The 17296-nt window shown below is 43.2% G+C and overlaps 1 protein-coding gene across 1 annotated transcript in view; it reads left to right on the forward strand.

The window, feature by feature from the left end:
• gucy1a1 (guanylate cyclase 1 soluble subunit alpha 1) overlaps positions 1–17296 on the forward strand; it is a 107991-nt gene that overhangs the window by 26372 nt on the left and 64323 nt on the right. The window contains exon 5 of the mRNA XM_068034114.1: positions 8976–9461. Coding sequence (XP_067890215.1) covers positions 8976–9461 — 486 coding nt within the window. The remainder of the gene's footprint in view (positions 1–8975; positions 9462–17296) is intronic.

The following is a 17296-nucleotide window of genomic DNA, read 5'->3' on the forward strand; positions in this document are numbered from 1 at the left end:
TTTGAGGTAGACGATCGGTCATGATCTAGAATGGCAGAGCAGCCTTGAAGGAATGAATGGCCTAGTCCTGCTGCTATCTTTCTATGTTCCTTCCTATGTGTGACGTGACATCACTTCCTCTGGTGACCTTCAATTACAGGTGCACTTACATGTCCCACGACAAGGACCACTGTTTTTTTGATATATATAAATGACTTGGATCTTGGAATACAGAGAAAAATTTCAAAATTTGCCGATGATATGAAATTTGGAGGCATGGCAGACAATGAGGATGCAACAGGATCATAGATGGGCTAGTAGAATGATCAGACAAGTGGCTGATGGAATTTAATACAGAGAAGTGTGAGGTGATGCTTTTTGGTAGAAGGGATAGGGAGAGGCAATATACACTCAATGGTGCAGTTTTAAAGAGCGTACAGGGGCAGAGGGACCTGGAAGTTCATGTCATAGAATTAGACCATTATATTAAAAGGAAGAATGTGCAGGGTTATGGGGAGAAGGCAGCGGAATGGAACTGAGGGCATCGCTCTTTCGGACAGCCAGTGCAGACACGATGGGCTGAATGACCTCCTTCTGCACTGTAACAATTCTGTGATTCTGTGAGATCTTTAAAAGTGGTAGGGCTTATTGAAAGAGTATTTAGCAAAGCATAGGGATTGGGCTTCATAAATAGAGGGATTGTGTATAAAAGCAGGGAAGCTATGCTGAACCTTTATAAAGCTTTGGTTAGGCCACAACTAGAGTATTGCATTCAGTTCTGGTCACCACACTTTAGGAAGGATGTGAGGCTCCTTGAGAAGGTGCAGAGGAGATTTACCAGAATGGTTCCAGGGATGAGGGAATTTAGCTACAAGGTTAGGTTGGAGAAGCTGGGGTTGTTTTTCTTGGAGCAAAAGAGATTGAGAGGACATCTGATAGAGGTGTGCAAGATTATGGCAGGTTTTGATACGATGAACATTCGCTGATAGTACAAGTTCTAGGGGACACAGATTTAAGGTTTTGGGCAAGAGGTGCAGGAGGGGTGTGAGGAAGCACGTTTTAACCCAACGAGTGGTAATGACTTTGGACTAGCTGCCATTTGATTCCTCTCATTTCTAAAATATTTTTTATTCTAATGTTGGCTGTCTCTCCCAGTCCTCTGTGCACCTTATTTCCGCTTCCTTATGCTTCATTCTGGTATGCCTCCCCAGCCAAATTAATTTAAATTCTCCCACAACACTAGTTAACCACCTCACAAGAACATTGGTCCCAGCCCTGATGAGGTGCAATCCATCCACCTTGTACAGATCCCTCCTGCCCAGAACTTGTCCCAGTGTCCAAGGAAGCTGAAGCCCTCCCTTCTGCATCATTTCTGCAGCATGTATTATTCCAATACTGACAAAGACATAGCACCAGGTGTAATTCAGAGATTACCATCTTCAAGATCCCGCTCTTTAGCTTCCTCCATAGCCCTTCAAACTGGAACTGCAAGATTCAACCGTTTTCCTTCCAGTGTCATTAGTTCCAACATGGACCACGACGTCTGGCTGTTTGCTTTTTCCCAGCAGAATGCTATTGCTATTTTCCAGCACCAGCTCAGTGATGTCCTTTATCTGACATCAGGGAGGCAACACATCATGTGAAACTCATGCTGGCGGCTGCAGAAGCACCTGACTTCCCCTGACTACTGAAATCCCTGTGACCACTGTATTGCTACACCTCACTGTGTCCCCCTGTGCAGTCAATTGCCTATGGTGCTGTGTTCTGGACTGAACCCCTTTGAGGTGTTGTACCTTTACTGATATTCAGCACTGAAAACTGGTTTGTGAGCACCACACTCTCAGAGGATTCCTGCACTGCCTGCCTTTTCTTTTTGACCTCCTTGTTAGCCCCTCACTTATTATCCTCCTGAACTCTGTGTGGCTATGAGGTGACCACTTCCTGTAACATGCAACCCTGGAAATTCTCTATCTGTATATCACCAGCTGCTCATCAAGCTCAGAATCCTGAGTTCAAGCTCAAGCAATTGATTGTACTTCCAAACATGTGGTTAAAACGGACGCATTAAACATCCTGTAGTTCCCATAGGGCACAGCAATTGCAAGCAATACGTCTCAGCTGCCCCATCATTTACTTAAAAGTCTATTTGCTTAAGTTTTGTATATACATTATATATAAATGCTTTAGTTTGGTACCCCACAACTCCTATTTATTATTTATGTATGCCAGATTTTTATTTAATGCAATTCAGATCCTTTTACTGTTTGTATCCTCTGATTAGTTAATTTTATCCTTTTAACTTTAATTAATTACTGTGATTATTTATTTATATATTTACTGTTGTCTTTTGGTTTAAACTATTTAGTATCTCCTTTGCCCTCTGCACCTAATTCTCACTTTCATCAGAATCCCATTTTAAGGACCTCACTCTGTTTTGCAACTCACTCCATTTGACAGTTGACTTTCCCTGTCATGTCACAACAAAGCAAAACAACCCCTAATAATCCCTACCTAGCAGCAGCCATGAATTCTGGGAAAGGCAAGGGAGGTGAATTTGCGGGGAAAAGAATTCTGAGAAAAATCTGTCTGATCCTCAAAAAGAGTTCCAGGAGCCAATGACCATGGGGTAAATTATCCAATTTCCCACCTAACTTTTCTTTAGGCATCCACTAAGAACTTGTCCAGTTTCCATTGTAATATTTTACAGCAAATCTGCATGTACTGCATGAGCCAGCACTGTTGTGTGATTGCCTTTAAGAGCGATGTTCCTTTAAGATCTTAGTATGTTAATGAGCTAAGTACCAGGATACAGTAATGTGACTACAAGCTGGACTCACACTGAAACTGTAACACCTCGAGTAAGGTCCTGTAAATAGTTAGCTTTGTACTGTATATAATAGTTCAGTTTTTTAATAAACCTGTTTGAGATCTTCACCCAATTGGGCTCCAAATATCTCGTTTATGTTGCATTAGACAACATAACAATAACTCATTATATGGTGGCAGCTGTGGTGAGAAAACAAAGTTGAAGATTGAAGACTTAGAGTCATAGACTCTAAGACCACAGTTCAGAGCTGTTTGAGCTGTGGTCTTAGAGTCTATGACTTTAAGACCACAGCTCAAACAGCTCTGAAAAATACCTTTCCTACAACCAGAAGGGAAAAAGTTAAAAAAAATACTGGCCCAAACAGGGAAAGAAGAAAGCAGTTAGCTCAAACTGTAGAAGACAGAGCTCAGAACGACAGGCTGCAAGTAAATCAGGTAAGTCATTGTGCCGACAGTCAAGGGATACTGTTTAAAAAACATAAAAAGCTTTCAAGTTCTTAAAAAAAAATCATTTTTTTCAAAGCCTCTGTTGAAAAAAAACAGGAAAGACCCAACAACTCTCCCAGGCTGATCAAAGTTGGCGCCATTACAGGAGGCATCCGACAGCAAAAAGAACGGGAATCCTCCATTCACACATCTTGCAGCTGAAGCTATAAAAAAACATTAAATCACTCAAGCATGAAGAGATTTCATTCACTCAGCCAAAGCTTTAAAAAACCCATAAAACCTCTCAAGCATGAAGAATTGCCTATTAAATGGCTGTATAAATAAACTCCGGCAGAGAGGGAGAAAAAGCACTAGAAATGCCTATTGCACAGCTGTGTAAACAGACAGACAAAAGTGCTAGAAGCTAGGTAAACAGACAAGCATTGCTAAATACCTGCTCCTGTCAATAAAGCAGGAAAGTTTTTTTAAGGGAAGACAGAACAGAGTCATAGAACAAGTCTCAAAGGACGTTGTAAAGCAAAAGAGTAGTAGAAAAACGGATACCAAATTTCCCAGCATGAACTGAAAGGCCATTGATATCCAATCTGAGTTCAAACTGTTCCAACAACGAAGGCAATTATGCTTTAGAGATCAAGTAATTGCAGAACTTGAAAAACAGGCTGTAAAAATACTAATAGCAATTGGAAATGAGGGATTACACAGAATCAATACCTCCAGATTATCTGAAGAAGACCAGAAAGATCCCAAAGATATGGAGAATGCTAGAAGATCAGCTCCGATTGCAAGTGAATTTTTCAATTCACCGCCTGGAATTGATGTCCTCCAGACAACAGCCACAGGAATCAATAGGCCAGTTTGTCAGTAGATGCCGTAGTAAGGGCAATGAATGTGATTTCTCAGCAACTGAGATATCAGAGTGACTAATGGACTTGGTGATTTATCAACACCCATTGAAGCGTTCCAGAAAGATCATAGCATGGATGCATTGCTGAAAGATGACAGGAAATATGAAGCCATCATAGCTGGACAACAGCATCTGCAAGCACTAGGTGCAGCCAACAGTATCGGCACCATAACCAGGTTGAAAAGAGCATGCAAGCTGTGTGGTTGTTCCCACTCACTGCAAAGTTCTCCTGCATTTCGAGATCTGTGAACGGCGTGCGGTGCAAAAGGACACTGGGCCTGCCTATGCAAGAACATAAGAAATAGGAGCAGGAGTCGGCTATTCAGCTCCTCAAGCCTGCCCCGCTATTCAATAAGATCATGACTGATCTGTCCCAGTCCTCAACTTCTCTTTCGGGCCTGCTTTGCCTAACCCTCGACTCCCCGAGATTTCAAAAATCTATCTACCTCCTCCTTAAATACATTTAGTGACCTAGCCTCCACAAATCTCTGAGGCTAGCTCCAAAGACGCAGCCAGAAGTCACAGGATGGCACATACAGACGACAGGCACAGCAAAAGGGCAACAGCAGCAATGACAGCATCAGAGATCTGCATAAACACAAGTCAATACATGGGATCCACAGCAAAAAAGACTTGAGACTAAACCCAGAGAGAAGTAATTTTCAGCCAGAAGATGAACAGGCTTTACACAGGAACCTGACACATCATGTTGATGAAGTCAAACAACTGGAAGTTTTCACCACTATTAACATCATCTGCCCAAATAAAGCTGGCAAACATACACTCAGGGTCAAGATTGACACCAGTGTTAGTGCATATATCCTACCAGTCCGAATCCTCAAAGATATGCCCTGGAGTAATTGGAAATCAATGATACAACTGACAGCTGCTAAGTTATCTGCATACAACAGGTCACCCATCCCTTGCAGTGGCACATTAACAATGCAATGCAGATACGGCAAGTTGGCATGGAAAAGACAAATATTCTACCTACTAGACAGGAACAGACCAGCAGTGGCAGACTACCAGCATGGAAGGACTCAACATCATAACCATCCATGAGGTAACCAAGGTACCTATTACAGTAGAAGAGACCAAGAGGAAATCTCCAAGGACCGGAACCCACTCGCAGACTCCGGCCAGCATCCAATGGTGCAGTCTGGAAACCCAACGATAGCACAAATATGCAGCGCCTTCACCTCTGCTATCCAGAGAACTGCCAGCATCACAAGGAGCCAGAATGGACAGGTACCTCCACGAGGCCAAGTTCTTTTCCCCCAACAAGTCCTCTACCTTGAGCCACAAGCCTTCAGACGCAGAGGATCAGGAGAGGCGAAGGACACGCAATGTCCTGAGGAGGCAGAGGAAGCATGGGTTGAAGCATTGTCTGTTGGCTCTTCGTGATGAGGCGCTGGAACTTTCCAAGAATGACAAGGCTGACAAGGTGGTCATCCTGAGGAAAGCAAGAGAGTATGTTTGCAGGCTGAAGGCAGAGCAACAGAAACTGAATGCAGAGAGGGAAAAACTTCAGAAAGAACAGCAACAGATGAGATGCAAATTCCCCGAGCAAGAGTTGTCAAACCACCGAGATGATATATGGACTTTTGAGCATCTATATTTGTAAATTGCACAATCTCTATCCATGGATAAATAATTTTGATGTTATCCAATGTTATGTGTTTTTACTTTTAGCATATAAGACTTATCTTTGGAATGAAAGGGGACATAGTGTGATTGCCTTTAAGAGTGATGTCCCTTTAAGATCTTAGTATGCTAATGAGCTAATTACTGGGACACAGTCATGTGACTACAAGCTGGACTCACTCTGCAACTGTAACACCTCAAGTGAGATCCTGTAAATAGTTAGCTCTGTACTGTATGTAATAGTTTAGTCGTTTAAAAAAAAACAGCTGGACTCCATGGATCTCATTTTTGTTGCATCAGACAACATAACAGGAACTCATTACAAGCACCCTATTCCAAAGATCAATAATCATATTGAAAAAAAAGCTACCTCCCAACATCCAATCTAGTTCTATGCATACACAAATATAAAAGCAAAATACTGCGGATGCTGGAAATCTGAAATAAAAACAAGAAACATTGGAAATACTCAGCAGGTCTGGCAGCATCTGTGGAGAGAGAAGCAGGGTTAAAGTTTCAGGTCAGTGACCCTTCTTCAGAATTGGCAGTTGTACATACACAACTTGTACACAGGTCCTCTCATTTTGACCACCTTATCTAATGCAAATTTTCTATCCATAGGTACGCAATTTAGTCTCTTCATTATTTTAAATACTCCAGTAAGCCTCACCAACGTGTACTAGAGTAATGAGACCCAGGTCCCTGAGCCTATCATGATTGCTAAGCCATTTCAGACTAGAGACGGGATCTTGTTCTCCTCCTGACGTCGGGCTCCGTGGTGGGGGTGGGGGGAGTTGGCGGAAGATCAGAGCGGCAGCCGCCTGCCACAGAAACGGACGCTGGGATTGCAGGGCCCGATCTTCCCGGAGGTGGGGAAGCTCTGCGACGGGACCCAACTTTACATATTTAAATTACCTGTTTGCATGAATTAAAATGAAAACCTGCGTGATCTTACCTGCAGTTTCAGATCTTCAGCGCAAAGTGCAGCACTCATTTGCCTTCACCTTCCTGTCCAGGGAAAGCTGGCGCTACCGAAAAGGGGAAGGGGGGACTCTGCATTTGTAGTGTAGTGTATTGGGGCAGGGGGGAAGGGGTGAACTCTGCATTTGTTATGTAGCCATGGGTGGGGGAGGAAGGGGCAACCACTGCATTTGTTGTGTAGTGGGGGGACAAAGGGGTCAAGTCTGCATCGGTCGTGTAGTTGGTGGGGTCACAGGGGCAGCTCTGCAGTTTCTTCGCAGGGCTGGCAGCCCTTTAAAAATGGCGCCAGCGCCTGCGCAGAAACGGTTGACTCAATTCACAGCATCGCTGAGGCTGCCCCTGCCATGTGAGTGAGCGGGGTGGCTGCCCTGCATGTGATAATCAGCCGCCAGTCTCAAGATTGCAGAGGCGTGGCGGCGCGTAGCCCCTGTGTGCTGGCCACCATTTTTTATAGCAGTGGGACCACAAGATTCAGCCCCTAGGTATTAATTAGTGGCCCAACTTCGACCTTTTTCTAGAGCCTTCATATTTCCCATAATGCAAGATAAGATGACTAGAAAGGGACACAGTATAATAGATAGGGCTTAATCAAGGTCTTCTACAGGAGCACTATGGTTCTATTGTCTGATTTTGTATTATCCTAACAATACACTATCACACCCCTTTTTTTCCTCTATAGCCTCTCAGCACTGGTTGTGGACATTTAGAGATTAATGCACTATGACACCTAAGTCTTTTTCCCTTTTAGCAGACTTTAATTCAGAGCATAACATGGTGCAGACATTTTTGGCATTAGCGCTACAAACATGCATCACGCTACATTTATCATCATTAAATATCATCTGCCAGGTATGGGCCCGTTCCTACATCAGATTTAGATCAAACTAATGTTTTTCTTCTTCATGGGGTTCTGACACCACCAGAGAATGTGGTGTCCCTACATTCATTAAGATCATTGATATATGTTATGTCGAATAACAGCCCCTACATCAATCCCTGCTGGACTCTACGAGTACCTGAGTAACTGCTCTCCATGTGGAGCTCCTGCTTTTAATAACAATGCTTTGTCTACAGGAATGCAACCTATTCCCTATTGAACTCAGTGTCTGCCCTCCAGTCACACATGAGGCATATGAGGCACCTTATTAAAAGCTCTTGGCAAATCCAAATATGCATTGTTCATCGTCTTCCATCAATCTGGTAACCTCTTTGAAAAATTTACCCAGGTTGACAAGACATGACCATCTGTTCCAGAAAGCCTGTTGTGTGCCCCTAATAAGCCCTTCCCTGTCATGGTAGCCAGCTGGGACATTCTTAATTATCCCTTCTAGCAACTTTCTTACAACTGGTATCAAGTTAATGGATGTATAGTTTCCTGGATCTGACAGCAAACTATTGAATATATGAGCATGGTTTCACATAGTACTGTTCCCATTTCTTTAAGCAACATTGGGTAACCATCTGGAGCAGTTGCTGAATCTGATTTGAAATCCCTTAGTCTTTTCAAGATCTGAGCGGCAACTTTAGGGTCAACTATACAATGTATTGATGGTAATAGAGTGCAGATTACAGCAGTACAGAATAGGCTAACTCAAAATGAGGCCACAAGTAACAACAATCTTTTCCTGAAGTACCACAAAGAACTAACTGACCAAAATCTCTCTCTACGTGGGACTTTGATATTGCCCAATCCAGCTAAGCACACAGTAATTATTGCCAAATCATCTTGGTCCCCAAACAATCTTTTATTCCCACCTTGTGAACAATCAGAACAACAATGCCAATGTGCAAATTTATTGTTTTATAAATACTGTACAACAAAGCCAAATGTCAATTTTATTTAAAGAAGACAAGATTTGTATAGTGCGTTTCAGGATCTCAGGATGTCCCAAAATACTTTACAGGAAAATTAAGTACTTTTGGGGTGTAGTCACTGTTATTATGTATGGATGAAACTAAAAAGTCAAAGTTCATGGAAAGTTCATGGACTGTCTGATAACTTCTTAAAATTAGCTTTACACCAGTTGCAGTTTGACTAGAAAATCGAAGCTATCAACACATGAACATTCTGCAATAATTAGTGAAATTCTAATGCAAGAATATTACAGTTTTCAACTGAAGATCTGATCTCAAGATCTGCTTTGGAATTGCTGGGTAATTCCATCTGTCATTTAAATATTGTGTTCCTCTACAGGTTATGGACATCAGGGGCCAAATGATTTATGTGCATGACTCCAGCAGCATATTGTTTTTGGGATCACCGTGTGTCGATAAGCTCGAAGAGTTCACAGGACGTGGCTTGTACCTATCAGATATCCCTATCCATAATGCATTAAGAGATGTCATCCTTGTTGGAGAGCAACACAAAGCACAAGATGGTTTGAAAAAAAGATTGAGTAAATTGAAAGGTGCCCTTGAGAAGGTTTACCAGGAACTTGAAGAGGAAAAGAAAAGAACAGTGGATCTTTTGTTCACTATATTTCCTGGAAAAGTAGCCCAGCAGCTGTGGCAGGGACAATCAGTTCAGGCCAAGAAGTTTGACAATGTCACCATGCTTTTCTCAGATATTGTAAGCTTCACTTCAGTCTGTGAGTGCTGTTCACCAATGCAGGTCATCACCATGCTGAATAAGCTATACACCTTGTTTGATTACCATTGTGGAGAGTTGGATGTGTACAAGGTAAAGTATTGCTGATATAGGTAGTCGTCTCTAATTTACTGGAAGTGATTGACAAGCTTATCTAAGCCATCTGGTACGATACAGATTTCAAATATACTACAGAAATTCAGATAAAATTCCAGATTTGAAGGGTAACTACTTCCTTAGTTCTTACCTAATGTTCAGATCTGAAAGTTTGAGAAACATAAAAAAAATTATCATCTCTGGAGTGTTTTGCGGTTTTTTTGAACCAATTTGGAATATTTCCTTCTTCAAAAGATAAATAAGCATATAAAAGATCTTAACGGTACTTTTCTGCATGTACTCAATTGGCCTATTGAGGTGTGAGGAAAGAAGGAGCACTTACGTGGCATATCAGTATGTCCCAAAGTGTTGATTATCCAGTAAATTACTTTAGAAGCATGGTTGTATTGTAAAGCAATGTGTGCCTATATGTAGGATATATTATCCTGGCTTTTCCAATCAGATCCACACATTTGGAACAACGGCCAGAAATGTGCAAAATCTCCATCCATTTTGTACATCATATATACTTCTCTGGTGGGAAAAACATGTACAGGACATGCCTAAAACAGGTGAGAATTTCCGCTTATTAATTATGGAGTATGCAAGGTATTGATTTTTAATTTTTATCCCAAGGATCTTTATTTCCTTATATGACATGTTTGTAAGAAGAGGAGAATCAGTGGGCACACCTGCCAGTACCCTCCCTTGCAGAGGTAAACAAACATTTGGCAAGCAATTACAGAATCGTAGCATCATGAAATGGTCACATTCAGAAGGAGGCCATCAGCCCGTCGAGTCTGTGCCGGCTCTCTGCAACAGCAATTCAGATAGTCCTACCCCTCCCCTCCATTTCCCATAGCTCTACAGATTTTTTTCTTCAACTAATTATCCAATTCTCTTTTGAACGCCGTGATTGAAACTGCCTCCACCACACTCTCAGGCAGTGCATTCCAGATCATATTCACTTGCTGAGTAAAAAAGTTTTTCCTCATGTCTCCTTTGGTTCTTGCACCATTCACCTTAAATTGGTGTCCTCTTGTTCACGACTCTTCACAGAATCACAGAATTGTTACAGTGCAGAAGGAGGCTATTCGGCCCATCATGTCCTCACTGGCTCTCTGAAAGAGCAACTCCCTCAATTTCATTCCCCTGCCTTCTCCCCATAACCCTGCACATTCTTCCTTTTCATATAACTGTCTAATTCCTTTTTGAATACTTCAGTTGAACCTGCCTTCACCACACTCTCTGGCAGTGCATTCCAGACCTTAACTACTCGCTGCAGGAAAAAGTTTCTCCTCGTGTCACTTTTGCTTCTCTTACCAAATACTTTAAATCTGTGCCTTCTCGTTCTCGATCCTTTCACAAGTGGGAACAGTTTCTCTCTATCTACTTGTTCAGACCCCTCATGATTTTGAATACCTCTATCAAATCACCTCTCAGCCTTCTCTTCTCCAAGGAAAACAGTCCTAACTTCTCCAAACTATCTTCATAACTGAAATCCATCATCCCTGGAACCATTCTTGTGAATCTCTTCTGTACTTTCTCCAATCCCCTCACGTCTTTCCTCAAGTGCAGTGCCCAGAATTGGACGCAATACTCCAGCTGATGACGAACTGTCTTATACAAGTTCAACATAGCTTCCTTGCTCTTGTACTCCATGCCTCTATTAATAAAGCCCAGGATACTGTATGCTTTATTAACTGCTCTCTTGGTTGTCCTGCCACCTTCAATGACTTGTGTATATATACACCTAGGTCCCTCTGCTCCTGCACCCCATTTAGAATTGTACCCTTTATTTTATATTGTCTCTCCATGTTCTTCCTACCAAAATGAATCACCTCAGATTTCTCTGCATTGAACTTCATCTGCCACCCGTCTGCCCATTCCACCAACTTGTCTATGTCCTTTTGAAGTTCTACACTATCCTCCTCACAATGCTTTCAAGTTTCCTATCATCTGCAAACTTTGAAATTGTGCCCTGTCTAGGTCTAGGTCATTAATACAAATCAGGAAAAGCAAGGGTCCCAACACTGATCCCTGGGGAACTCCACTACAAATCTTCCTCCAGCCCGAAAAACTTCCATTAACAATTACACTTTGTTTCCTGTCACATAGCCAATTTTGTATCCATGTTGCTACCGTCCCTTCCATGAGCTACAAGTTTGCTCACAAGTCTGTTGTGTGGCACTGTATTAAATAACAAAGAACAGTACAGCACAGGAACAGGCCATTCGGCCCTCCAAGCCTGCGCCGATCTTGATGCCTGTCTAAACTAAATCCTTCTGCACTTCCGGGGACCGTATCCCTCTATTCCCATCCTATTCATGTATTTGTCAAGATCCCTCTTAAACGTCGCTATCGTACCAGCTTCCACCACCTCCCCCGGCAGCAAGTTCCAGGCACTCACCACCCTCTGTGTAAAGAACTTGCCTCGCACATCCCCTCTAAACTTTGCCCATCGCACCTTAAACCTATGTCCCCCAGTAACTGACTCTTCCACCCTGGGAAAAAGCTTCTGACTATCCACTCTGTCCATGCCACTCATAACTTTGTAAATCTCTATCATGTCGCCCCTCCACCTCCGTCATTCCAGTGAAAACAATCCCGAGTTTTTCCAACCTCTCCTCATTGCCAATGCCCTCCAGACCAGGCAACATCCTGGTAAACCTCTTCTGTACCCTCTCCAAAGCCTCCACATCCTTCTGGTAGTGTGGCGACCAGAATTGCACACAATATTCTAAGTGTGGCCTAACTAAAGTTCTGTACAGCTGCAGCATAATTTGCCAATTTTTATACTCTATGCCCCGACTGATGAAGGCAAGCATACCGAATGCCTTCTTGACTACCTTATCCAAAATGCCTTTTGAAAGTCCATAAACACCACATCAACAGCATTGCCCTCATTAACCTTCTCTGTTACCTCCTCAAAAAACTCCAGCAAGTTAGTTAAACATAATTTTCCCTTAAGAAATCCATGCTGGCTTTCCTTAATTAACTCGCATTTGTCCATGTGACTATTGATTTTGTCCCGAATTATTTTTTCTACAAGTTTTCCCACCACTGAAGTTAAACTGACTGGCCTGTAGTTGCTGGGCTTATCTTTACACCCTTTTTTGAACAAGGGTGCAACATTTGCAATTCTCCAGTCCTCTGGCATAATCCCAGAGTCTAAGGAAGACTGAAAATGTATGGCCAGTGTCTCAGCGATTTCCACCCTCACATCCCTCCGTATCCTTGGGTGCATTTCATCCAGCCCTGGTACCTTATTTACTTTAAGTACAGACAGCCTATCTAACACTTCCTCTTTATCAATTTTAAACCCCTCTGGTGTCTGATTTACCTCCTCTTTCAACATTGCTTGGGTTTCATCTTCTTCATTGGGAAAGACAGATGCAGAGTATTCATTTAATACCTCAGCTATGCCCTGTACCTCCATGTGTAAATCCCCTTTCTGGTCCCTAATCGGCTCCACTCTTCCTTTTACCACCTTTTTACTATATATATGCCTATAGAAAACTTCAGGATTTCCTTTAACGCTAGCTGCCAGTCTCTTTTCATGCTCTCTCTTTGCTTGTCTTGCTTTTTTACTTCCCCTCTGCACCTTCTATATTCTGCCTGGTTTTCAATAGTATTTTCTACCTGGCATCTGTTATAAGCACATTTTTTCTTCTTTATCTTAATCTCTACCTCTTTTGTTGTCCAGGGAGCTCTGGATTAGTTTTCCCTACTTTTCTCCTTGGAGGGAACATACCTTGACTGTGCCCGAACTATCTCTTCTTTGAAGGTAGCCCATTGTTCATCTACCGATTTTCCTGCCAGCTTTTGGCTCCAATTTATTCGCCCAGCTCCACTCTTACTCCATTAAAGTTGGCCTTCCCCCAGTCAATTATTCTTACCCTGGATTGCTCTTTGTCCTTTTCCATAATCAGCCTAAACCTTATGATACAATGATCACTCTCCCCTAAATGCTCTCCTACTGATGCTTGATCTACTTGGCCCACCTCATTCCCAAGAATCAGGTCCAGCAGCGCCTCCTTTCCTGAGCACACTCCAGGAACTCTAGCCTCTCACTGCCCTATACACTACTATTATCACAGTCAAAATTTGGATAATTGAAGTCCCCCATTGTAACTACCCTATAATTTTTACACCGCTCTGTAATTTCTTTGCAAATTTATTCCTCCATGTCTTTCCCATGGCCTATAGACAACACAGAGCACAGTAACTGTATTTTTTTTAATCCCTTAGCTCTAGCCAAGTAGATCCTGTCCTCGACCCCTCTGGGACATCCTTTTTCTCCAGCACTGCAATGCTCTCCTTAATCAATACCGCCACCCCTCCCCATTTTATTCCTTTCCTAAACACCTTGTATTCAGGAATATTTAATACCCAGTCCTGCGCTTCTTTGAGCCAGGTCTCTGTTATATTTATTTATTGATACAGCACTGAAACAGGCCCTTCGGCCCACCGAGTCTGTGCCGACCAACGACCACCCATTTATACTAATCTTACATTAATTTCATACTCTCTACCACATCCCCAACATTTTCCTACCACCTACCTACTGGAGGGGCAATTTACAATGGCCAATTTACCTATCAACCTGCAAGCTTTTGGCTGTGGGAGGAAACCTTAGCACCTGGTGGAAACCCACACGGTCACAGGGAGAACTTGCAAACTCTACACAGGCAGTATCTAGAACTGTGAGGCTGCGGTGCTAACCACTGTGCCAGTGTGCCGCATCATAGCCCAACATCATTTTTCCACATGGTAATCTGTGCCTTACCAGTTTTATTAACCAGTTTTATTATTCACATCCATGCACATTAACCCTGATTCAGACTTTATTACTTTCTCCCTTACTCTGACCCTGCCTAATAAAGTACTATTCCCTACTCTCGTGCTATCTATCTCCCCCGGTATTCTGTGCACCTTGGGATTCCTCTCTAATACTTGCTCCTGGTTCTCACACCCAGCCAAGTTACCAGTTTTGCTTCCTTCCAATCTGAGCTCCCTCTCAGGTTCTCATCCCCCATACAATTTAGTTTGAACCCTCCCCAACAGAACTAGCAAATCTCCCTGCGAGGATATTCATCCCAGTCCTGCTCAGATGCAACCCGTCCATCTTGTACAGGTCTCACCTGCCCCAGAACCAGTACCAATGTCTTAGAAATCTGATGCCCTCCCTCCCACACCAGTCCTCCAGCCACGTGCTCAATCGCTCAGTTCTCCTATTCCTATGCTCACTCATACGTGGGACTGGGAGTAATCCTGAGATTACTGCTTTTGAGGTCCTGCTTTTTAATCTCCTTCCTAGCTCCCTAAAATCTGCTTTTAGGACCTCATCCCCCTTCTTACCTATGTCATTGGTACCAATGTGGACCACAGCCTCTGGCTGTTCACCCTCCCCTAGAAGAATGTCCTGCAGCCTCTCTGTGACGTCCTTGACCCTAGCACCAGGGAGGCAACACATCCTCCTGGAGTCACACTGACTGCCGCAGAAACGCCTGTCTGTTCTCCTAACTAACAAATCCCTGTGACTACTACTCTTCCACTCTTCTTTGCTTCCTCTATTGCATAAGAAAGTAAGACTTGTATTTGTGTCGCACCTTCCAAAGCCTCAGGGCATCCCAAAGCACTTTACAGCCAATGAAGTGCTGTGACTGCAGCAATGTAGGAAACCCAGCAGCCAATTTGCACACAATTGGATACTAGAAACATTAATGAGATAATGACCAAATCATTTTTTTTTAGTGAGGTTAGTTGAGGGATAAATGTTGGCCAGAACTCTGTGGAGAATGATGCTCTTCTTCCTCAACATAATGCCATTGGATCTTTTATATCCACCTGGGAGAAAAGGCAGGGGCCGGAATTTTCCGTTGGGCTGGGGAGCCCAGTCCACCAGTCGAAAAGTCCATGGCGAGCCCGCCTCTGCCAAGCGTGGAAGCCAGACCAGATTTTACACTCCCCAGGCCCTTATTTGGTCTTGGTGGGGGGGGGGGGGGACCTCCACCTCCTTGAGGAAGGAACCATATAACCATAGAAAAATTATGGCACAGAAGGAGGCCATTCAGCCTGTTGTGTCTGCGCTGGCTGAAAAAACTAGCTGACCAATCTGCTCCCACTTTCCAGCACCTGGTCCATAGCCTTGCCGGCTACAGCACTTCAGGTGCATGTCCAGGTACCTTTTCAAAGAATTAAGGATTTCTGCCCCTATCACCATTCCTGGCAGTGAATTCCAGAAACCCAACACCCTCTGGGTGAAAAAGTTTTTCCTCATGTCCCCTTAATCCTACCAATCACCTTAAATAGTACCCCCTGGTAATTGACCTGTCTGCTACGGGAAACAGCCTCTTCATGTCTATTCTGTCTAGGCCCCTCATAATTTTGTACACCTATTAAGTCACCCCTCAGCCTCCTCTATTCTAAGGAAAACGACCCTAGCCGATCCAATCTTTCCTCATAGCTGCAACTTTCGAACCCTGGGAGCATTCCTGTCCTACCTAATGGAGCTTCCGGCCAATCAGCAGTCTGGCAGCTATCAGAAGGAAGATGAAGGACGGCCCTGGAATGAAGGTAAGTTTTTTAGGGCCTCGCCGGGGACAATCGGGGGGTGTGGGAGTGTTGTGCATTGGGGGCAGTTGAAGCTTCGGGGGCAGCCGATCAGGAGGGCATCTCCCCAGCCTACAAGAAGGCCACCTGGTTTCACCAGGTGGGCTTATGAGGCCTCAGCTGTCCGCCAGTCAAGCGTAAGATACCAGTGGCAGCTGGCAGAGGCCCTTAAGTGCCACTTAATTTGCCACTTAAGGGCCTTGATTGGCCTGGGGCAGGCGGGGCGTTTCTCGCCCTATATAAATTTGTCAAAAATGTCAGAGGTGTGAATGCTACCTATTGAATCAAAGCTCCCTCTAGTGGCCCAGCTGGGATCAAGTAATTATCCTTTTGAGCTTGTGATCTTCTGATTTGGAGTCAGGACCTTATTTGCTTGAATTGTTAAGTTAAACTTGTTTTAACAATCCTTAAGATAAATAAATAATTTTGAAAGGTAATCAAACCCAAGTTTGAGATTATTGCATTTTAAAGTGATCAAAAATCCTCTAAACCAGTTATCTAAAACTCTACTTCCACTGAACTCAGCGCCATCACTATAAAACACCAAACCTCAATAATCTTGGCATAAAATATGATAAACTAAATACATGATATCACTCGGTACAATGGTGTAGTTTATGTCATTTTTTCTTGATTTGTAGATAATGATAGAAGCAATGTTAATTGTTTTGTATGAAATAGGATGAGGCAAGTATATATTTCTTCACAAATATTTCACCAAATATGCTGTGCTGTCCAGGACAATAATTTAAAGCTGTTGCAGAATTACAATCACAGGCAGCCCAGTGTATTTTGCAGTAAACTGGCAGTTGGTGGAAAGTATGTATACAGTCATAGCGTCATTTACGGTTCAGAAAGAGGCCATTAGGCCTATCAAGTCCATGCCAGCTCTCCGCAGAGCAGTCAGTCCCACTTCCCCACTTGATCCCTGTAGCCTTGCAAGTTTATTTCCTACGAGTGTCTATACAATTTCCTTTTGAAATCATTGTTTTTGCTCACCCTTGTGGCCAGCGAGTTCCAGGTCATTACCACGCACTGCGTAAAAAGGTTCTTCCTCACATTCCTCCATATCTCTTGCCCAAAACCATCAATGTGTGTCCCCAAATCTTTGTACCATCAGTTAATGGGAATAGTTTTCCTTGTGTAGCTTATCTAAGCCTGTCATAATCTTGTACACCTCCATCAAATATCCCCCCAAACACCTTTGCTCCAAGGAG

This window comes from Heterodontus francisci, chromosome 1 (assembly GCF_036365525.1).
Source record: "Heterodontus francisci isolate sHetFra1 chromosome 1, sHetFra1.hap1, whole genome shotgun sequence".
In the NCBI taxonomy this organism is placed as follows: domain Eukaryota; kingdom Metazoa; phylum Chordata; class Chondrichthyes; order Heterodontiformes; family Heterodontidae; genus Heterodontus; species Heterodontus francisci.